This window comes from Xyrauchen texanus, chromosome 22, assembly GCF_025860055.1.
Source record: "Xyrauchen texanus isolate HMW12.3.18 chromosome 22, RBS_HiC_50CHRs, whole genome shotgun sequence".
NCBI lineage: Eukaryota > Metazoa > Chordata > Actinopteri > Cypriniformes > Catostomidae > Xyrauchen > Xyrauchen texanus.
In genome coordinates this window covers 19,833,379-19,857,605 of record NC_068297.1, presented here as the reverse complement: position 1 = coordinate 19,857,605, position 24,227 = coordinate 19,833,379, and the positions used below count along the sequence as shown (strand labels likewise).

The 24,227-nt window shown below is 37.9% G+C and overlaps 2 protein-coding genes across 13 annotated transcripts in view; both read right to left on the bottom strand.

Annotated features, from left to right (window-relative positions):
- LOC127662166 (E3 ubiquitin-protein ligase HECTD1-like) overlaps nt 1–9,824 on the bottom strand; it is a 40,211-nt gene extending 30,387 nt beyond the window's left edge. For 6 of the 7 annotated variants that reach the window (XM_052153222.1, XM_052153227.1, XM_052153223.1 and 3 more), the window contains exons 1-5: nt 9,603–9,824; nt 2,988–3,253; nt 1,396–1,630; nt 986–1,213; nt 548–829 (exon numbers count right to left, since the gene is read on the bottom strand). In XM_052153222.1, the coding sequence (XP_052009182.1) occupies nt 548–829; nt 986–1,213; nt 1,396–1,630; nt 2,988–3,127 (885 nt within the window). In that variant the 5' untranslated portion in view covers nt 3,128–3,253; nt 9,603–9,824. The remainder of the gene's footprint in view (nt 1–547; nt 830–985; nt 1,214–1,395; nt 1,631–2,987; nt 3,254–9,602) is intronic. The other variant, XM_052153228.1, reaches the window with a different exon arrangement.
- A 399-nt stretch (nt 9,825–10,223) lies between these two features.
- Nucleotides 10,224–24,227, bottom strand: part of LOC127662809 (HEAT repeat-containing protein 5A-like) — a 35,814-nt gene continuing 21,810 nt past the window's right edge. For 3 of the 6 annotated variants that reach the window (XM_052154161.1, XM_052154163.1, XM_052154162.1), the window contains 15 exons: nt 22,436–22,615; nt 21,852–22,088; nt 21,520–21,698; nt 20,948–21,001; nt 18,688–18,756; nt 18,173–18,349; nt 17,439–17,646; nt 17,088–17,327; nt 16,012–16,139; nt 15,694–15,841; nt 15,322–15,594; nt 13,196–13,420; nt 12,873–13,024; nt 12,466–12,676; nt 10,224–11,609 (listed from right to left, as the gene is read on the bottom strand). In XM_052154161.1, the coding sequence (XP_052010121.1) occupies nt 11,308–11,609; nt 12,466–12,676; nt 12,873–13,024; nt 13,196–13,420; nt 15,322–15,594; nt 15,694–15,841; nt 16,012–16,139; nt 17,088–17,327; nt 17,439–17,646; nt 18,173–18,349; nt 18,688–18,756; nt 20,948–21,001; nt 21,520–21,698; nt 21,852–22,088; nt 22,436–22,615 (2,783 nt within the window). In that variant the 3' untranslated portion in view covers nt 10,224–11,307. Of the gene's footprint in view, nt 11,610–12,465; nt 12,677–12,872; nt 13,025–13,195; nt 13,421–15,321; nt 15,595–15,693; nt 15,842–16,011; nt 16,140–17,087; nt 17,328–17,438; nt 17,647–18,172; nt 18,350–18,687; nt 18,757–20,947; nt 21,002–21,519; nt 21,699–21,851; nt 22,089–22,435; nt 22,616–24,227 lie in introns of those variants that run through there. The other 3 variants (XM_052154164.1, XM_052154165.1, XM_052154166.1) reach the window with 2 other exon arrangements.

Below are 24,227 nucleotides of genomic sequence, written 5' to 3'. Positions count from 1 at the left end.
AAAATATTTTCACAATGCACCAAAATTTTGATGATCCAAAATGCACATACATTCAGCATATAAATAAGATTTCAGTGGTTAAATTAATATATTCAGAAATGATATTATAGGTGTGGGTGAGAAACAGATCAATATTTAAGTCCTTTTATTCATGAAGAATGGGAATAACAAAAATCAAAAGAATGTGAAAGTGGTAAAAAAAAAAAAAAAAAAGACCTGTTTCTCACCCACACCTATCATATTACTTCTGAAGATATGGTTTAACCACCAGAGTCTTATAGATTTTATGCTTCCTTTATGTGCTTTTGGAGCTTTGGAGAATTGCATGGGCCTCCACACAATAATTAAACAAACACGCCATGCGATAAGATGCGTGGATTTATCGTCTTAGACGAGGAGGCAACTGAGAGTCACTACACCACCACGAGGAATTAAGAGCACATTGGGAATTCCAAATTGGGGAGAAAATGTAAAAAAAACAAAAAAGAATACAGTACTTTTGACATCTAGCAAATGGCAAGCACATTACTGTAAATATATATCTTACATGTGTGACTAGTGGTGAACCTCTGCAGAGTGTGGACAGAAGGCTGACGATAGTTGACACTTGGTTACTGAGTTTAGAGTCGGCAGCAGTTGGTGCAGCTCCACTGGAGGTTCTACCAGGTTTGCAGGTGGAGGAGGGTCCAGATACCGTCCCTCCAGCTGCAGCCATACGGGACAGCAGCTCTTCTGTTAGTCCATGCTTAGCAAGAGGGGCTGGGTCAACTCCACGCCGTGTGAACCGGTCGGCCAGTGAAGCGAAGCAGCGTAAAGCTCCATCAGACACCTGTTGATAGTACAAAGGCAATATTTACCATTTAGTTCTTTATGTAAATTGTCACATTTTATCAAGGTGAATCAACTTTATGAAAAAAAAAAACCACTGATATATATATATAGATATAATATAAAAAAACTAAGTTAGGTGTCACTCAAGTATTACCTGGTGGTCTTCATGTTTCAGCAGACTAGAAAGGGACTCCACGCATGTCTCCAGGGAAGAGTCTTGTGGCTCCATCTTACTGCAGAGACGTGAAACCACTGCCATGGCTGAGTGCAATGTGTCCTTGTGCACAAGATGACCACTGTCCCTAATGAAGCTAAGAACACAGTTCAGACCCCCTGCTTCAAATACAGCTCCAGACTCCCGTGTGCAGATCAGCTCCAGAACCTGATGACAACATGAGGAAAGAGTTGTCAACTGTGGTTGATGGCGTTTAGTATTCAAAAAGATTTTTGCTCTGCATAAGTCTCTCAAATCTCTTAGAATTTACTTAATTTAAAAAATAAATTATATCAGTAAATAAATAGATCTATTAACTTAATAGACGCTCCAGATATAGTAACATTTACCTTCACACACTGTTCAGCCAGATCTCTGCTGGTCCTATTGTTGAGCTCCACCACAACCAGCCGGTTACACAAGGCCTTGATTGCTCCATCCACTCCAACAATCCTGCGGGTGCATTCAGCAGAAACGTCCAGGTAGTAGGTGATGGCCCTAGCTGTCACTTCCAGCACGTTATCAGGTGCACTCTCATCCAGGAAGATCTTGCACAGAGCTGGGAGAAATGTTCGTGGAGGACACCTAAAGTGGAGAGGCAGCAAAAACAATAGGAAGGATATTTAGAGTCTTTCCTGTTGTTCTGAAACATAATGGAGAACTTGAAGACTTGTTCCAAAATGCCAATATTCCCATTCAATTTAACTCATTGAGGGAGTATGAAATTATACAATAAAGTAGATCAACAAGAAGAGTCACAGGACTCTTGCATAAAATAAAAGGTAACACATTCCAGGGATCCCCATACTTTGACTAATGAATATCCATGACTTTTCCAGTTGTTTTTCATTGACAAAGATTTTTATAATTTATAGAGATTACACTCACATTCATAGTTGAGCATGCCTAGAAAAACATTAAATTTCCATAACATTTAAACATTTCAATGGGCCTTATTCATGAAACATGAGGAGAACAAACTTGTGTGTAAATGTATTCTTGCAAAAATGCTAATTTTGAATAGACTTTTTTTTTCACGATGACTAGTTCCAGTTAGCTCCGTTGAGCATTGTTGTGTAATGAAACTTCTGGTTTATCTTATCAATGGCAGTGACCACAGGGCAGAATTATTGTTGCTTTTGATGTACAATTAATCTGACAAATGTCATAAACAACCTTTACATCAATTCCTAATATGTTTCCTGCGTTGATGAAACAAAGAAAATGGTTTTATGTTAAATGGCTGAGTGAAACGCATATATGGTTTCAAGTGGGAAGAATGCATACCTGTTTAAGCAGCAGGTCAGGGTCTGACTACTTTATTAAAGAAATGCAAAAATACAACACAAACAATGGTACATACACCCTAATAACATTAGTGACAGAGCTATATGCAAATAAAAGGAATAAGAAATGTATTTGTACATTCAGGAAGATGTGCATAATAAACAATGATCAGCCTGATGTATGCACTGGTCTTGTGACCTTTCTATTAATTTAATCCCCATGCATATTTTCAGACTAACTTGAAATTGTTTAAATAAAACAATCTTTTCACCTGTTAATTATTCAGGAACCGCTATTTTAAATGTCTTAGACATGGAGTTAAAACCTCCCGATTTGCATGGAAGGGATGAAAACAAGCCAAAACAAACTGGCTAACGGCATTACACTGACACCCTGAACTATCAGAGTAGGATGTGATGACACATGGACGTGTGAAAAAAGGTCTATTCAATTTTAGTAACATTTACACACAGATTAGGTCTACTCATGTTTCATGAATACGGTCCAATGAATATTGCAGACCAAAAAAAAACTAAATGTGCCCAGATAATTCCTGGTTTTCTTTTAAGAACTTGATCTATTTATAAGATTTCAAACATAACAAACACTGGCCAAATAATACATCATTCAACCCATCATAAGACTACAGACTTACGTTTCAAAGCAGCGGTCGACATTGTCTGACATGAGCAACAGCATGCAGAGCTGCTCCAGAGCAATGAGCTGCATGTCCCGCTCATCACCCTGTCCCATCTGCAGCCACTCCAGCAATGTGTCCGGGTCCACGTCTGCCATGACACCCCACTACCCTATCTACCCAACACCCAGTAACAGCCCCAACTGGTGACGCATCCGCAAGCGGCAGGAGAGATTTGAAAAGGGGCAGTCACTGGTCCTCTTGTTGTCTCATCAAGTCTTCACCTTCATAAGAACAAACAAAACGAATTAAATCAGCATGGAAAAAAGATCTGGGGCTTCCCAGGCTCAGAGACAAGAACTCTGCTAGATAGCTTCAGGCCTTATTACCCCACCTTCTCCCATTTGTTAGGTTTCTCTCTAAATAGAAAAACACAAAACTTAAAGTAATTGAATGATTACTGGAGTAATAATGAAATGGGTGGAGCATATGACTCCTTTGAGATGTATGTACTTGAAAGGTATTCTAATAGTTAAAACAGAATATAAAAATGATGAACTACTCTCTGTAATCAAGAGAACTGAAAGAAATCGCCGTTTAGCTGATTAGTAAGCTTGGCCAACAACCACTCACATGATTGATAGTTCATCAATTACACACACTGAACAGGCCAAACAGCCCAGCTGAAACATACTAGGCAATACAAATTTATAGTCAGTACAGTTTTTATTGTTCTGAGAAACCCACCATTACGAAAAGGTAGAAAAGACAGGCAGAGCTGAGTCAAGCATGAAGGTAAATTCATTTATGTGAAATAGAACAAGTCTGTTCTTTATTATAGCCCTGTAAACAGCTATAAACAGGCTTGAGATAGATCCACCATCTTCTTAGAGACTAACAACAGAGAGATCCACTTATCAACAGATTAAGTGACAGTAACATGATTCAGAAAGAATGTCCAGTTGAACTTGACATGGAAATCAATTGAAAGAAACAGGCTCTAATTAATTGATCTAATTCAAATATTAACAGGAAGAAAAAATACCAAGTTCAAGCAGTCACCTGATGGTGATGAGATAAGAAATGTATTTTGCAACACTTGCCTTCATCATAATTTGTATTCATGATGTCATCCACACTGACGACATCTAGGTTTTCTAAGAACTATATCTGACAGCATATACAAACAAAAATCTACTTTTCTTCAACGCAAAATTTTATTTTCATAATTAAATTATTAAACTACAATTTCCCCCAAACTGCACTAAGTTACAGGATCTTCTCTGACTTAAACAACTCTCAAAATAAAGTGCTCTGTGACTGTAAAGAGGTAGAAATAACAATTAACTGAAAAGGAGTTGCTTTATATAACAAAACAGATGCCATTTTACACTATTTTATAAATCGACCTTTTCCAAAGATTACAAGCCTATGAACAAAACTGAAGTGTCCAATACGCTCAACATTGACATTAAGCTTACGTTAGATGTCCAAATATTAGTTGTTAAACTGATTGTTGCTTCGGGATTGGCTTGTTCCAGACTGCGTGTGTGACATGACTCAAGATTAAACAACTCGGGCAACATGACGTCAGAAAATTACCGCCTATTCAGAATTGTGCATTTTGGGCTGAGGAAATGTATCAGATTTCTGAAGCCTCTTTTCTCAACTATGGAGAAAGGCTGGTCATCCAGGGCCACAAATTCAATAATTTTCCTCGTAATTGCTTTGGTCTTTTCGCTGCCCATACCAAGGAAAGATAGAAGAGGCTGCTGACTTGTGGCTGGCTCTGAGCTCAGGCTAGCTTTAGCCACTTTCCCTTTTTTAGCTTTTTCAAACTGGGCATGTTTAGCTGGGTGAGGGCGTTTTAAGTGTCTTATTAGGTTTGTTCCTCCGAACATTATCGTGGTGTTCCCCCACAGTTTACTTTAGCCTTGTAATTTTTACAAATTGCAAACTCTGTCTCTGCTTCACTCATTGTGAAGAACTTTCATACCAACGACATGTTTACATGCGGCTGTGATGTTATTGCCTGCACTGCTGGCAACAAAACGGACCGGCTCGTAATCGTAAAGACGTGAGGCTGACCGGCCGGTCACTGGTCCGAGCATGCATAAAATCGTCTGACTCCATTCCCTGGCTGGTCGATCGGTACATCTCTACAAAAATGTTGTGCAGTGCCAAGTTGTGGAAAAACATACTCTTAGTGTTACAATGAATGCAAACTTTAATACAGTGAAAGACACTATTAGCATAACATAACATGTATATAAATAAATACAAATTTCCAACATTCTTTTGAATGTCCATGTACTAAAATAAAATATTTGATGCCATTAGTGTACCTTCATTTACTATTAGCCTACTATTATTTTGAATGGCCATGGAAAATGAAACGATGTGATTTTACCGGGTCAGAAAAAGTAGTCCGTTAATTTTCACCTTTTGCTGACTCTTTATGCTTCGCAGAGCTAATGTGTGCTTCTAAATCACTTGCACCATCACTCAAAACCAGTCTACCGCTGCAATACTAGTCCAGAGGCACTCTAAACTTTCCAGACAGCTTCAGTATGAGGGAATTATAATGCAAAAATACAAAATAAGTAAATACTGAAGTACTCTCATTATGGAGCAAGTGGAGCTGGAGCAAACCTTGTGTGTCAATTAATTAAAATTCAAATAATAAGGAAGCAGGTCATGTAAATAACTCAGAAACTGGCATTTCTCTGTGCGGTCAGCACCTCTTCTACGAGTTGCACAAAGTGTCCCGGTCTTTGGGGGAGAGATTGAAACTTCACCCGGCTGAGGCACAGTCTGTCGAGGGGACGCTTGTCCATCAAGCACGCACGCTTAATGCAGCTAGATTACAACGTGATGCTCACAACTTATTGAATCATATTATATGCCACAGAATCATACTATATGCCACTGTACATTTCTTATCATGAAGAAAAATTTTAATACGCAGCTTTATTAATAAGTTTTTTTAGATGATTGAAGTGAGCAGAAAGGTGAGACAGGGTAGTCTTCACCCCATTATACACTGCAACAAAATACATTTTTTATTTGTTTTGGCTAGTTTCACAATATATATATATCTAAAACTCCTTTAAACGATGTACATTTTCTTTAGCAGCTACGCTGAAGAAACCACCAAACTTTTCAAAACAATCCCACATTAGAAATGACCTATTCTTGAATGAATCGTTCTTTTAACCGATTCTCAGCAAGTAACCAGTCAAGCCAGTTTACAACATCGAACAGAATCGAACTTTAGTAATGATAACGCAAGATGCACAGCTGAAGTAAATGTACTGGCACGTCAACTGTACGACTAAAAAATAACCGAATGAGCCGGTCCCGCTGACTGTTGAAGTTTGCCAAGGACTTGCTATGTGTGGAGATGTTAATGGTAGGTAGTAGCCGAATAAAACATTTAGAAATGTACAGATGTTCGTTTCTGTGCTCAAAAATAAATAAATAAAATACACACACAAACTGTCGAAGTTTGCCAAGGATTACATTGAGTCTGGTGAGTAAGCTGCTGATCCTATGAGCATGCGAGGACATAAACAAGCCTTTGGCGAACTGTAAGTTTCTGTAATGACAACCAAAACTCTCTGGATATAGTCGTATGACTAGTTTTATTAAAAGAAATTTAAGACCATATGACCGTAGAACATATGCATTTGTGCAGTGTCTTTATTGGGTGCTTTAGGTGCAAAACTTTAACTAGTAAACTTATCCAAGATGTAATCAATATCAGTCGAATTCAACATGCAGGATTATTTTTTTTTTAAACGGTTCATGGAATCGAACTGTCCAAAATTAATCGGACTTCCATCACTATTCCACCCATGTACAGGTGGGGGCGTTGACACTTCATATGCAAAGATGTTACCCAATCGTAGCAGTGGTCATTTACATTACATTTACATTAAAGACTTAAAGGGGACACAACCAATAAAATTAGCATTTTAATCAGAGGGCCAAAAACAAGATAGAAAATGGACAATTATTTCTAAATTATTTAAAAATTTACATTTTTAATTATTTAAATTATTATTTTTTAATTATTTAGTAATTGTTTAAAAAAATCATACTTACATTATAAGTGGACCTCCGTGGGGGAGGGAAAAAAAATAAAAAATTATATTATATTTTATATATATATATATATAAAGCAATGCATGACATCTTTAACAGTAACACAGGACCATTGTGAACCAAAAAATGGTTTTAATATATTAAACTTCTGAATCCAAACCAAATTCTGTAATGCCGAGTTTACACTACACGATTTTAAGCCCAATTTTCGCTCACCGATAGTTTTGTGGAGATCACCGTCAAAAGCCTGAAATCATAGGCAAAACAGAGCTCGCTCCCGTGAGCGACAATCACAATGTATGAATCAAAGACGCGATTTGAGAGAAGCGCTGACGCGTCGCTGATTTCAGCGAGATATCTAGAATGTTAAATATCTGGACCCGTCTGCGATTCCAAATCGCGCAATGTGAAATATGTTTTGACTGAATACAACAGCAGCATTGACCTACAGCCAATGAGAGAGCACGAAACGGGGCACGGGAAGTTTCAGTGGGAGGAGTCCAGATATACCTGCAACAGAACATCAACTAGCTTGGCTGCGGTATCATCTCATTGGACCGAAGAAATGGAGGAAGAATTTGTGGAACATTGGCAGGAACACCAGTGCCTATTTGATGTTTCATCTGAACTATGCCACAACCAGGTGAAGAAAGAGAAGAGTTGGAGAGAAATTGCAAATTCTCTTGGACAGTCAGGTAAGCAAATACATTTTACAGTAGGAGGTACTTTTTCATATTGTAACCAATTAAATATCTGATGCCTTGAAGAGATTAAAAACATACACATTCTGAAATGCATAACATATGATCATGCATTTGTTTTCATATCTGGTATCACCTCTTGCGTGTACTCTGTTGTGAAATGTAATTTGGAGTCCAGGCAGTGTCATCGGGGATTCGTCAATAGTGTTCACCCCTCTCGCAGATTCGTCGTATAATTTGAAAACGTTACGACTTCAGTGACAAGACAGACAGTTGTGTAATATGAACGGTACCATGATCCGATGTCTTTGAAAGTTGTGGTGTGTAAGAGCCATAAGAGTAAGAGTTGCTGGCTCATGGGGACCAAGGTTCGAATCCTGCCTTGGTCATATCATGATCCCATTCCCAATCACTCTTCACTAATTTCCTGTTGGCCTCTACTATCCTGTAAATTAAGGCTAAAATAGCACCAAAATATAATAGAAGAAATTTATAATAACAATAAAAAAAAAATAACAAAATTAGATGGCGTTCGCTGTTCATTTATAATTTAACACACCAATAGAAAACAACTATTTTCATATTAAGGTTTTGTTAGTTTGTTAATTAACGTCACTAATACGTTGAACTAATTATCATTATGTACGCTATTTTAATTATCTGACCTAAACCATCACAGCACGTCTCCCCACGTCTCAAATTCGGGAGATCAAAACATTATTTCATTCAAGATTTTTATAAATATATATATATATATATATATATATATATACACACATACGTACAAATATATAAAGATTTACAGAATCTTCACACAGTCTGGTGTTGTTCTTACAGCACTGAGATCAACTTTACCATGTGAGCCACAATCCGCACAGATTTAAATAATCAAATACATATGTATTTTAGGGGCACGCAGGAAAGTAAACGGACAGCTTAATTCAAGGGCTGATAAGGCTCGGCGTTTCGTGGCATTTGATCTTTCATGGCCAAACACGCGTTTAATGATGTTCTTGGGCTTTTTGCCATGGCAGCTGACTAACGTGTAATTGCGTCAAAAAAAAAAAAAAAAACAACAACTTGGTTTCAACCGATGTCATCTTGAGACCAGCCTGACATCCCCATAAAAGTTCACCTACCTATTGAAAATTGACAGCACATATTGGGCAAACATTCTGAAAAAACATCACGTTCCATGATTAACTTCATTTTTGGCCATCTAACATGTTCCTGAGAGCCAAGCAGGAGAACAAACACTTAATCGCTGTCCCAATTAAACCCATAAAACCATCTGGACATCAACATACATCGTTATCAAACTCCAGAAGTGTGAATATAGGTTCAAACAGGCCTAGATAAGCGTAGAAATAGATATTTACATGTTCAATCCTCTAGAACTGAGATCAGATAGCTTATGTTGGCTTGCTCGCCATGCCAAACAATTAAACATTTTTTTTTTTACATTAAAAGTCGTCGTTTTCACCACGTTTACTTAATAAATTAATAAAAAGATCAAAAATATTAGCGACAGGGATAGTGAGTTTTCGTTAGCTGGGATTAGCTAAACCGCGTCCTGCTAGCTTCACTAAGACAAACCTCTTTAACTCAAAACCATCTTTTACTTCATAAATAAAAGACATGTGTGTATATATATGTTTCCATTCACAAAGACGACCAATCCGAAAATACATTTATTGTTAAAAAAAACTAAACACTGTAAAGTAAGAGCAATGCGGCCTTGTGTTTACCCGCAAATCCACGATCTGAAGTTGAGTGAATGCCCAAGGCCTAAGGTCGACTGTCAGGCAGAAATACAAACACTTACCGCTAATAGCCAAACGACGAGAAGACAGAAAAAACACTCAAAGGTGGACGAAATTCGGCTCTAGATGAAGTTGTGTCAGACTGTAAGAGAGGGATATTGCTTCATTCCCAACTTCAGTTGTTTGTAAGGTAGAGGTCAAAGTGAACGGGTAGGCGACGGGTGAAATAATGAGTGAAATGGAAATCCGTCGAGAGCACTAGTCGAGGCTCCGCATATCACGAGGCTCTGCAACCGCGGTCGATCAGGAATACGCAGCGCAGCGGTTGAGCGACAGGGGGCGCTACATTACAGTCAATTAGATCGCACAAACAGATAGCAAATCATTCACTTGGATTGCACAATTGCAAAATGTCAATTGTGACTGAAATTAACTCATTTTAAAATAGGTCAAGATTTTAGTCGGTTAGTGTGGTCCTGTGGCTTCAAAAGCAATAACACTGCATTATACATTCTCCCCAAACGATTCTAATTGAACAGATACTATGCACAGGGCTAAAACATTTATAATAATTTATTTCTCCATCCAGCAAGTTTTCTCAGAATTTTAACAAGTCTCACTGCTGATTTAGACAAAGGTACACAAACTGCAACTCTTGAAGCAAAACTATATTTTATTCTTCAAATATATTGAGAAAATAAATGTTAATGTTGCCTTAAATTTCAATCTGTACATATTACAACATACAAAAATATGGTACAAATGCATTATGTAATCATCACTGCTTATAACAGAAACAGCACCTTAATTCTATAGTTACTGAGAGAAAAAACAAAAAAAACAATAGTCCAATATTTGCAGAAACGTATGCATTTGCTTTGTAAACATGTTTGTAGTGCTGTTATAGTAGTAAATATTTTTGTACTGCTTGCTGAACATCTTTGCTCCGCTTACTCCATCTACTAATTACTTAAGGTTAGATCTATTACACTTGCTTAGACCGTCTGCTTTCTAATCTTTAGAAATGCAAGTGGTTAAGTCTTGTGAGAAACAAAGTGATAACAGCACACATTTCCATGCATATTTAGAATAATAATAGTATTGAACGTGTACCAGAGTTGCTTTAAAAGTATCATTTGGTGATCATAAATACATTCTCAACAAGCATAGCTATTTCTTCGGAATTTAAAATATTTGAAATTATGAAAGAAAATGAAAAGAAGAAAAATTCAGCAGATGACGAGTTTTAAAATTCTCAGTGGTGCAGTTGGTATTGCACAAGGTTTGGCTGCAGCATGTCGGTGAGAAATTATTCATTTGCATTCTATTTACAGACACAATGACAAAGATATTTGTCGCAAAAATCCATGCTATGTATTATTGAGTTAGAGAAAATCATTACATGTGTAGAGTTGTGACGAGTTAATAATTAAAACAGAAAAGTTGATATATATGGAAGTCATAAAATTAATTCCCTTTGTTGATCTGTCTTTGCCAAGAGATACATAGGGTTAAAAACGTATTTCCCCTGACCTTCACGAGTAAATATGTATTACGTTCCTCATAGAGGTTAATACAGATCTTAAAATGAAATGTACACTACAATTATTAAATGAGAAAAATTATACTCTGATTTAGCTTTAAAACCATGAAAAATAACAAAAAAAAACACCTTGTCATTTACTCAAAATAGTAATTCCAATCATAATAGTTGTATCATTTACAGTCAGGAGACTGCATATGCTGCATATTAAATGGGCGCTGGATTCACAGGAAATTGATCTTCAGTTGGATGCTGGGTGTGCTTTTACTAAAGACCTGGGCTGCTGGTGTCTTGGTGTTCACACTCTCCTGGTTCCCCTTGACGGCGCCCTCCAATCGGGCTTTCATGTGCGGAGCGGAGGCCATCAGCGATTTGAAGACAGCCGAGTGTTGGGGGCCAATGCACATGAGGTCCCTTAAGGCTGATTCATGCAGTGAGCGAGAGGCTGCAGGAGCGGATGCCAAAGCATTCTCATCCAGCAGCAGAGAGATGAGGATAGGCAATAGCATAGCCACCAGATGTGGACCTGCATGGATAAAAAAAACATAGATTTAATCTGTGATAAAGCTAACATATTCCTTTAAATGATGACATTGTTCAGTTTCTGTTCTGTCTTGCTCTGATTTATGCAGTCCTGTAATACTGTAATATTCTACAACTACTATAATAAGATGATTCTTCAATTAGGGGCACTTTTAACTAACAACGGTACATGAAATTTGAACTTCTTGAAACAATGTCTTCGTTAAACATTTACTTAATGTTTTTTTGTTTTTGGAGACATGGTTTGATAAGCCTTGAACTTGATAACACAGCAAATTTACTAGAAGAAAATAAATTTTGTATTTAGATATTATTTTACATTTTAAATAATAAACATTTTGGTAATGACTCCTAATGTTACGCTCTCATTTCTATTAAGAAGAAATTCTATGGTAAAAACTCATCTGTTCTCTAAAATGCTTGTCGGAAAACTAATGACAGCATAATTTGCACAAATATATACCAAATTAACTGATTATGATTTTTATAATCCCTAGAGTAAAAGTGAAAAGTTTAACTTATCTGATTTAACACTTAAACTATCTCTAAATTTACTTTAATTTGTGTAGGAAACAAGCATATAATAAATACTTTTTATACATTTTATAACCTTTCAACACCATGTAATGTTTTACCAATTAGTAATAGTTTAAAATGTTGTTTAAAATTAAATGGACATAAATAAAGCTTAAATCAATTATAATTCATAATATAATTAAATAATAATCAATCTTTTAAAACTATAATTACAATTTTTTATTTCAAATCATCCAAGGGGACAGAAAAGTTCCCCTAATTAAAGAATCACCCAGTTCATAAACATTTCCACAGTCACTTACGGTGAGTTTCGTCAGCAGCAAACACTAGTGCTTCCAGGGCTAGGACTGCGTCTTGCACTGCCTGTAGCTCTGCAGGGCTCTGAGGACGACTCTTTTCAACTCCCTCCAGCTGTGACACTAGACAGCCACCCAAAGCCAGAATAAATGGCCTGGCTACTTGCGCTGGGCCTTGAAATAAAGATACTAGTAACTGATAACTCCTGCTCAGCACCTAATGGAGACATTATTATAGGGTATAGAAAAGAAGAAAATGTAAAAAATATTAAAAAGCATTTCCTTTAGGAATTTTAAGCAAACTTAAGCAAAGCTCCCTATTTAAGCATTAAGATGCAGAAATGTTGTTTAAAATATTTATTTTGTTTAACTTTATATTGAATAAGATCTCTGATTTGGGTCCCTTAACTCACCAAAGGCTCCTTGGACTCAAGACTGGCTCTAAATGTCTGTATGCAGCATGTCTGCAGTGGCTCTACAGTGGTGACCTCAGCACTAGCATGCAGCAGGAAGACCGTGAGGGCTGTCAACATTGTAACCTCATCCATTCCAGGCTCTGTTTTATCTGCACATAACAATTGTGAAATCCATGAAGTTTATGAAGTTATCCTTGAACTATTCAGCATCAAGTGCAGCTCTGTGAAGCTCGAAGATGGGGTTGTAAGCAATTTTGTACTGTGTGTAAAGACCAATTAAAATGGTAGGAGTGCGGTGGATGAGTGAGAGAGAGAATTACCTTCAGACCAAAACTCCAAGAGTGTTTGTAGTGCACAGCGCAGCAGTTCAGTCCAGGCTCCGCGACTCTTCTCGGCTCTGCTCATGGGAGAAGTGAGAACGGTACGCAAGGCCTGCAGGATGCCTGGTACCAGCTGTTCACTTTCAGCTTCAACAGAACCCTTCATCACCTCTCTCAACACTCCAAGCAGCAGATAGAGCACTGTTGGTAGCACCGACACACTGCCTGCAGAGGAAGTATAAAAACTTTAGATAATTTATGAAACATAATATAAGCCTAAGGTTTAAAGTATTTAACAAGAAAACATTATACACTTCACATTTAAGTCGATCAATGGTATTAAATTGTATTAATTTTATTTTTGCTACCTTTAAAGGCTTCAAGTTCACCCAAAAAGGAACATTATCTTGTAATTTACTCATGACCTTTTTTCTTATGCAGAACACAAATTGTGATTTCAGCTCTGTAGGTCCAGGCAAGTGAATGAGTGGCAACATTTTGAAGCTCCAAAAAGCAATTAAATGTATCATAAAAGTAATCCGTACTCCATTGTTTTAATCCATATCTTCAGAAGTGACATGATAGGTGTGGGTGAGAAACAGATACATAATTAAGTATTTTTTGCTAGAAATTCTTCTTCCTGCCCAGTAGAGGGTGGTATGTATGAAGAATGTGAATTAACAAAAACAAGAAGAAGAATGTGAAAGTTAAAAGAATGTTCAAGTTAAGCTCAATCAATAGCATTTGTGGCATAATGATTATTACCACAAAAATATATTTAGACTTGTCCCTCCTTTTCTTTTTTCTATTTTTTTTAATTTTCTCCCCAATTTGGAATGCTCAATTCCCAATGCGCTCCAAGTCCTCATGGTGGTGTAGTGACTCGCCTCAATCCGGGTGGCGGAGGACTAATTTCATTTGCCTCCATGTCTGAGACCATCAATCCACGTATCTTATCACGTGGCTTGTTGAGCGCATTACTGCGGAGATGTGGCATGTGTGGAGGCTTCACGCTATTTAACACGGCATCCACGCACATCTCACCAAATACCCCACAGAGAGCGAGAATCACACATTATAGTGATCACGAGGAGGTTACCCCATGTGGCTCTACCCTCCCTAGCAACCGGGCCAATTTTGGTTGCTTAGGAGACCTGGCTGTAGTCACTCAGGATTCGAACTCGTGACTCCAGGGGTGCGTCCCTCCTTTTCTATCAAATAAATATTAAAAAAAATAAATAAAATCAAGGTTACAGTGAGCCACTTACAATGGAAGTGAATGGGGGCCATTTTTTGTATTTTAAAATACTCACTGTTTCCAAAGTATAGCCTCAAGACTTAAAGGATATGCATGTAAAAAAAGACTTAAGTGTGATAAAATCAAAACTTTTGTGTGTAAAGTTATGGCCAATTTTACAACCTCATTACCATGATGATGTAATGTCAACAAACGCTAAAACCCTAAAAAGACTATAATTATTACAATTTAAACAACTTTACAGATCAAATTACACAGAAGATTTAACAGAAGAATTAATGCAAGTGCTTTTATAAAATAATAGTCTTCACATTTCTGTTTAAACCCTTCAAAAATTGGCCATATTCCCTTTCATTGTAAGTGCCTCACTGGCACTTACTTTCTTGATTTCTGGAGATTGACTTGAGTGGAGATTGACTGAGCAGGGAGGAGAATTTATAGTAATAAAGGACTTAAAGTTTGATCTGTTTTCCACCCACACATATCACATTGCTTCTGGAGACATTGATTTAACCACTGGAGTCTTATGGATTACTTTTATACTTACTTATGTGATTTTTGGAGCTTCAAAATGTTGGCACCCATTCACTTGTATTGTTTGGACCAAAAGAGCTGAGAAATTCTTCTAAAATTGTTATTTGACTTCAGCAGATAAAAAAGTCATAAACATCTGGGATGGCATAAGAGTGATTAATGATTAGAGAAATTACATTTTTGGGTGAACTATTCCTTTAAGTATTATTTCAATCAATAAATAATTTTGAGAATCCCAAATAACTAAGCTTGTGCAATGTGGACTAAAATATAGTGGGCAAAAGGTGGTTTTCTCATAATCTGTACACTCACAGTAATTCTCTGTATATCTTACCCTCTGGTGAACAGATGGAGGGCAGTTCTGAGAGGATGGCCAGAGCAGATGTGACAAGTCTGCAGTCAGTGTTGCTGAGGGAGCAGGGCTGTCCTCCCCGCCCCAAGGAGCTGCCGGCCAGCTTGGGGATGAGCTGTGGAAGCTTCCGGACCAGAGTGCACAAACACAACTCCAGAGCTCCAAACACAAGAGACTTCCCCGGCACAAGACCTCCAGTGTCCCGCCCCTCTCCAAACTCAGGAAAGGTCTCCTTCTCTTCCGCTCCATCATCCACTGACCAAACAGAACAAAGTTCAGTGAAAACTGACAGTGTATTTAAACAGACAGATTTGGTTTCAAAATTAAACGGACCAGACTTGTTTTGAGACTCACCCTCAGCACTGTGGCGTTTCTCTTTGACATGCTCCTGAGCAGCACAAACGATCTGGCGAACCAGTTCCAACACAGCCATGTGAATGCTGGGAGATTCCCGAGTGAATATGAGCCTGTGCAGAACACTGAGCAGTTCTACACTCAGAGCCTACAGAAAAAACACAATAGAACCATCAGGAACACAGTGACAAATGACTATGGCAAAAAACATGCTAGAGATTAACTACACAGCTCACCCGAATTGTATTAAGTTGATAAAACAATATCAACTTATTATCATGATTAACATATAACAACATATTACCAATTGCAGAGTACCTGATCATTGCCCACTTTGGAACGGGGCCAAGGCACCTCTAATAAGGCCTGCAGAGCTTGGAGACAGGAATCAATGTATTCCATTTGGTCCCCGGAGTGAGGGGAGCACAAAAACTCCACACTGATTCCTAAAGGGAAGATTGCAGAAAAAAGAACAACATTAAAAAAAGACTAATATGAAAAATGAAAATTCTCTCATCATTTCCTCACCCTAATGCCATCCCAGATCTTTGACTTTCTTAATTCTGCTAAACACAAATTAAGATTTTTAGAAGAATATCTCAGCTCTGTAGGTCCATCCAATGCAAGCGAATGGTGACCAAAATGTGAAGCTCCACAATGCGCATAAAGGCAGCATAAAAATAATCAATAAAACTCCAGTGGTTTAATCCATGTCTTCTGAAGCGATCTAATTGTTTTTTGGGTGAGAATGGATGACAAAACAATTCTTTTTCAACAACTTTTTCCACTATAAATATTGACATCAGCAGTCTCTGTGGCAATCAGGATTTAAAGCCTTCCTAGTGCTGTCAAGTGTCGTGCCAAGAGACTGCAATGGCAACATGTACAGTGAAAAAGGAGATATATTTTGGTATGTTCTCACACAAAAGCAATAAGATCACGTAAGAAAACATGGATTAACCCACTGGAGAGTTAAAGATTACTTTTATGATGCCTTTATGCGCTTTTGGAGCTTCAAATGTTTGGTCACCATTCATTTGCATTGTATGGACCTAAAGATGTGAGATTTTCTTCTAAAATCTTCATTTTTGTTCAGCAGAATAAATGAAAGTCATATACATCTGGGATGACATGAGGGTGAGTAAATGATGAGAGAATTTAGATTTTTGGGTCAACTATCCCTTTAAACCTCGTTTTGAGATTCTGATCCTACTCCTGCGTTGAATCCTGAAAAATGTATTTATGATCCTCATTAGCTAATGATCCTGATTCTACCTCATAATCAGCCCATGTCAAATTACTAAAGCAGATAAATCTTTCATTCTCTCAGATTATGTGAATGATTATTTAATTCAAATAATCTGTATACAGCAAATATTAACTGAGCTCCGCACCCAGGATGAGGTGTAGACGGTCAGTGTTGAGGTCCTCTGGAGATTTGACACTGCACAGTGAGGTGGACTGGCCCATCGAGGTGGGCGTGACGGGACGAGAGAGGTTGGCAGGCCCCTCGTCCACCATGATGAATCCAGTGCTGTTAAGCCAAAGTGCAGTAGCATGGAGAATGGTAGCCCAGGCACTGCAGTAATGTGGAAGGGCCTGTTTAACCGTCTCTGCAGTGTAAAACAATCCACCTGGCAAACAATGACGCATGTTAGTCATATACAGAGGCTCTCAAAAAGATAAATTGCACAGAAATGAATCATGTTATCATGGTCTGACTCCTAAAAACATCAAGTACTGACCTGTAGATGGGAGTTGATTGGAATATTGTGGGGGCAGGGTGAGCAGGGCATGGTCCTGCAGGACAGCCAGCCACAGGCGGCTCAGGGTGGCCAGATCTGTCTGAACCAATTTGAGCAGACCAGCCCCTGCTGCTCCCACCTCTTCACTTTGTTGTTGACTGCATGGACTCTCCCTCTGCCTGGAGTTCTGGACTGCAGTGATATACAGCTGTGAGCAGGTAGAGACAACACATTCAGTCAGATGTTTATTCAGACACATGCAAAATGCCTAAGACTACAAAGAAGCTTATGCATTTTAGTCTTTCTTGACAATAATAGGGATAGTTCACCCAAAACTATCATCTTTTACTAACCCTTCTGTTGTCTCAAACCCATATGACATTGTTTCTTTCTTCTGTGAAACACAAAAGGAGATGTTTGGCAAAATGTTAGCCTTTTGTGGTCTACAGAAGAAACAAAGTCATAAGGGTTTGAAACAATAGGAGTGTGAGTAAATGATAGAATTTTCATTTTTGGGTGAACTGTCACTTAAACCACACACAACTCTAAATTTATGAATATTCCACATTTAGAATGCAGTTATTGAAAACTGGTGGATCTGCTTCTGTCTTACACTTTTGCATCACCAGGCAATACAATTATCATAGCAAATAATGGAATAGAATAAATGTTAGGTCTGCTGGCAGGTGGAGGTGCAGCTGACAGTTTGATACTTGAGTGATGGGGTCCAGTACCTCTGCCCAGGCTTTGAGCACAGCCAGCGCCTCCATGGTGAAGGTACTCTCATTATACAGCTGACTGGAATCTCTCCCAGCCTGAACTTTGGTGAGAGAGGAGGCCAGGAGTTGATGTACCCTTCTCAGGTCATGCAAGTCACTGATGACACCACTGGCAATCCATGCACTGCAAACCTGAAAGACAACAAAGGCATTTCACAACTCGGCACTACTGGAAGTACTTCCAGCAGCAGCAGTGTACAGCTCGACTCAGGGCAGAAAGTAGGTCACGCCACCCACGTGAACTTGAGGTATTTCAAAAGAGTTTTTAAGAGGACGAAAACAGTATGAGGGTTTGTTTTGGGACCTTTTGCCGCTTGCAAAAGATTATACTCGGGATGCTTGACTTAAAACTTGAAATCATGTGCTGGTTTCTATGCCATTTGAATCAACAAGTGTGCGAGTAGAAGGAGAAATCAACGATTAAAAAGGTTGTTGAACATAATGATTCTTAATTTGCTTAAGCACCACACCTGGCAGGCTTTGGCAGTGACATCTGGAGGTGCATCCACATTGAAGGCAGGTCTAAGAGCAGCTCCAACCTACAAGATAAGTCACATTTATTCCAGACAAAATCACTATAAAATCTGAGAAAAAAAAGAATATAGATGTGTTGTATTGTATTGTCCATTTCTTTAAGAATACTGTATGGCAATGTACCCAACCGAGTAACTTTATAAACCTTAGTATTACAGGGGTGCCATTACATCGATCGCAAGACAACTACCTGTCAATCTTGTTAACAGGTCAATTGGTAAAGGGGTAGAGAGAGAAACTACTCAAATAATGAATAATTTTCTCCCCTTTTCTCCCCAATTTGGAATGCCCAATTCCCAACGCACTCCAAGTTCTCATGGTGGTGTAGTGACTTGCCTCAATCTGGGTGTCTGAGACCGTTAATCCACGCATCTTATCACGTGGCTTGTTGAGTGAATTACCGCAGAGGCTTCACGCTATTCTCCGAGGCATCCACGCACAACTCACCACACGCCCCACCGAGAGCGAGAACCACACATTATAGTGATCACGAGGAGGTTACCCCATGTGACTCTACCCTCCCTAGCAACAGGGCCAATTTGGTTGCTTTGGAGACCTGGCTGGAGTCACTCAGCATGTCCTAGATTCAAACTCGCGACTCCAGGGGTGGTAGTCAGCGTCAATACTCGCTGAGCTACCCAGGCCCCCAATAACAAAATTCTTAAAGATCACTTTTATTTCTCCATTTCGACTCCTACGTGGGTGGATTTCCGAATTGTATGATGGCAGCCGAAGACTCATTCATATTTATGAGGAAAGCTCTACCTGATTGGATACGGTTACGATTAGGCGTAGGGCTATAGTTTCTTCGACCAAACAGGAAGTGCTTTCCTAATAAATAATACTGAATCATCCAATCGCTTTTCTCATGAATATAAATGTCTCTTCCCCTACCATCCTACTTTTCAGAAACTCGCCCTCCGCACACTGTCTGGCAGACAGCTTCATTTTGTGTGTGTTTTGAGAGAGAGCTCACGTTACTGTGGATACAAGCCCGTGTGATGGTCAAATGCATTTCAAAATGCCTGTCTTGGTGAGATATTGATAGAAACATAGTCTGTTATGTCTGAAGTAAGCGTAAACATCAGGACAAAAAAACTAGATTTGGATCAAATATTGGATCTGTGCATTAGGACTTGCAGTGTAAATGCAGCCTGATAGACCTGCCACAGTCTCTGAAGGGATAGTTCACCCAAAAATTAAAATTCTCTCATCATTTACTCACCCTCTTGCCATCTCAGATGTGTATGACATTCTTCTTTTTAGAAGAATATTTCAGCTCTGTAGGTCCATACAAAACAAGTGAATGGGTGCCAAAATGTTGACTCCAAAAATCCCATTAAGGCAGTATAATAGTAATCCACAAGACTCCAGTGGTTTAATCCATATCTTATTTGTTATGTGATATTATATGTGTGGGTGATAAACAGATCAATATTTGTGGGTTTGTTTTGCTAAAAAAGATTCTCCCTGCCCAGTAGGGGGCATATGCATGAAGAATGTGAATCACCAAAAACACAAGAAGATGAATGTGAAAGTTAAAGTGTAGCCTGACTGAGCGGGGAGGAGAATTGATAGTAAAAAAACTGAACTTCAATATTGATCTGTTTCTCACCCACACCTATCAAATAACATCTAGAGACATTGATTTAACCACTGGAGTCTTATGGATTACTTTTATGATGACTTGTGTGACTGAGTAAGCTGAGAAATTCTTCAAAAAATCTTCTGCAGAAGAAAGAATGTCACACACATCTGGGATGGCATGAAGGTGAGTAAATGATGAGAGAATTTTCATTTTTGGGTGAACTATTCCTTTTATATTAACAACAACAACAACAACAACAAGAAAAGCAGCCAATGCTCTTGGCTGGTTAACTTTAGTAGCTTTACAATAAAATATGAATATATTCGAATCATACAGTGAAGACTTGTAATACATGAGAATGTAAGAATGTTTACTTGAATAGTTGATACTGCTGTTAGAAATTTTAAGCACTGTTTTCTAAATTTGTTTCTTTGTTCTAATTTTATTACAGCCTCTTTCCTTGTCTACTTTAACAAATAAGTTAATATTAGTTTTTGCACCAAGAATCACAAAATATCACTGGTATTGTTCCGAATGAAATGTTCCAACTGAAATGTTGGTATCGTGACAACACAATATTTATTTAAATTGTGCATGGTAGATCTTACTGTAATAGGGTTTTGAAAAAGTAGATCTCGTGCTCTACAGCTCGTAGAGGACCCCTGGTGAAACACATATACCACATGATGCTGAAGATGATTGACGTCACTATTCAAAACTAGGCCCCCTTGCTAAGCGCACAGATAACCTAATTTAGTGTAACAGATACATGCCCTCACATGTGTACACACACACACTTAGTAACAAGAGACTGATGAGCAAGCTCAGGTACTTATTTGGGCTGTACTATCTAACAGCTGAGATCTACACTGTACAATTCTGAACATATAGTATTAAACTTTCAACCATCCTTGAGTCTAGCAGGCAGTTTTAAAAATTACTAACAGCTGAAAGTCCCTGAAAATAACCTGCAACCTGTGCATTTAAGGAAAAGATCATTAACCAAAGATAATTTCAAAAGGCATCCAGGAAACACCTCATTGAATAAAGTGATTAATTAAAGTTCAACATTGCTTGTTTGTTAAAACACTTAATCACAAAGGCTTCTTTTCAACACCTTTCTCTGAATTTAAAAGCATGCAGTTGATTTTAAGACTGATGCTGGAAAGCAATTGCTTACATTGGCCTGATACTGTTCCAAAATGACATGGCCAGGGAACTCAGGCTCTGGCACATTGGAGAATTTACAGATAATGACCAGCAGTGTTTGTAAACCGGCCAGTCGGAGCTGATCACTGTGGTCTGTGGCTGCCATAAAAGCCATGCGGATGAGGTCTGCCAAGTGGAGAACCAGGAAATCTGCAAGACAGAAGGGATGCAGGTATTAACACGGTTAAGAAAAGTATGTGTATCGCCCCAGAAGATGGTGCTAAGTTACAGTGACACACTGTTGGATCTGCAAGTGTATCAAGAAAGACACAGAGAAACACAAATATGTGTAATGTATCGTACCTGTGGACTCATGTAAGCGTTTTTCTTGAGCAAGTGCCATGTTGAAATGAGCCGGATCTCCGTTCTCACACTGGGCTATTATACGACATACACACTCCATGGAAAAGACACGAGTGGACCAGCGCAGGTTGTTGAAGGGGCCGCTGGACTCAGGCTTTGCGTGGAATGCAGAGCCATCGTCATATCGATCCCCATCCTCTTCCTGCTGTGTCTCTAAAGAGGCAGCTGCGGCTGATTCTAAGGAAAGATAACCCCATAACAAAAATTAAATACTCAATGGTAAAACTCTTTATAAAGTAGCATAGATAAAAAGGAAGGTAAATGCTATTCAATTAGAGGTCCCAGTTTAAAGGCAATCTCAAGACCTATTCAAACCCAGTTTTCGCTAAGACAAGATTTAAAAAATAAACCATGCATCCTCATGGAGATAAATATTTTTTGTGAATAGGTTTTTTTTTTTTTTTACAATTCGCAATTTCAAATTCTTGGTGTGAATAGGCCTTCAAGATACAGGAGATGACTCCTGAGATTCACAAATTTTCTTTTCTTTTTTGCTCTAATACTGCTCAAACAACTAAGCACACCTGCAGAGGCAGAGAGCACATCTTTGCAGAGTTTCAGCCAGTGTGCCAGATTGCCCTCAGCAGCGGAGCTTATCATGTGGACCAGTGTCTCCTGGATGTCTCGGCATAGGTGCGGGTCAGATTGCCTATCCAGAAGACTGAACAGAGCTCCCTCCAAACCCACCTCTTTAATAGTGACATCTGCAGGATAGACAATAACAATTTACAAAACATCCTATCCAATCACTTATTGTTAAGAAATTAACATATCACCGCATTAGATCAGTGTTTCCAACCTTTTTTGTCGTTAAGTACCCCCACAGCACCATTAGCAAGGCTCAAGTATCCCTTCATTGACACAAAATCAAAAAAGTTTACCAAAGGCTAAATATCATTTAACATTATTAAAATTGCCAGTTATTTTTTTTTTATCAACAACAAAAAAAACTGGCCAGATGAGTTGTGAAATATACAATCAGACTAATGCTGTTAAATATTCAATTTATTAAAATTGAACTAATTTCATTTTATCATTAGTTTTCATCATTTTGGTACACTATTAATAATAATGCATGCGATTAATGAAAAACTAATTTACCAATTTTTACATTAGGTTCTGTTATTGTATTCAGCTCTGTGTGAGTTCTAACCACTGCTTGGAATAGGGCCACACACACACACACACACACACACACACACACACACACACACACACACACACACACACTGATTCTGTGTATACAATTACATCAGAAACCTCCGGGCTGAGGGATTAGTGAATATTCTTGCTTTGTTGATTTTGCATTGAAAATTAAATACTTTATTTAAAAAACGAAAAACTTAAATCAAATACATTTCTAAATTCAAATTGCACTCCAAACGAAATGAAAAAGCAAAGTAATAAGTCATAAAGTGATAAAAAAATAATAATATATATATATATATATATATATATATATATATATATATATATATATATATATATATATATATATATATATTTATTGATTTATTTATTAGGGCTGTCAATCGATAACAATTTTTAATCTAATTAATTACATGGTGTCCCGATTAATTAATCGCGATTAATCGCATATACAAATATTTGCTGAGAAAGCCCCTCATATAACAATAACTCAATATATAATGATTATACATATTTATATCAATATATAATTATAAATAGTTATCTTTAAATATAAAAAAATTATATATATAATATATAATATATATATATATATATACAAAATATTCAGATAATTAAAATTCTTTACATTTCTGTAGCAGAAGAGATAATCATTGATAAGGCCATACAAAAAGTGGCTTTAGAATACAATGTATTATTTACTACCATATTATTGATCATAAGTCAATCATTGGCATACAGTTCACAGCAATCCATTTCACAAGTGAATTTGTCAATCAGTTGGAGATTTATTATGAGGGTTTGTTTAAGGGGCCGTCAATTTACACCTAAGTCAGACGTCTCGGGTGTGTTGCGTCATAAACATAAAATGTTTAGGTCACTGTTTCAAGTTAAATATAGTTTAATACTCAATCTATAAACACATCCTGGAAACCTTTAGATCGCATTTGCAAATGGAAAGGGGGTTACGTATATATATATATATATATATATATATACGTAACCCCCTTTCCATTTACCGTGAAGCATGGGGGTGGCAGCATCATGTTGTGGGGTGCTTTGCTGCAGGAGGGACTGGTGCACTTTACAAAATAGATGGCATCACGAGGAAGGAAAATGATGTTGATATATTGAAGCAACATCTCAAGACATCAGCCAGGAAGTTAA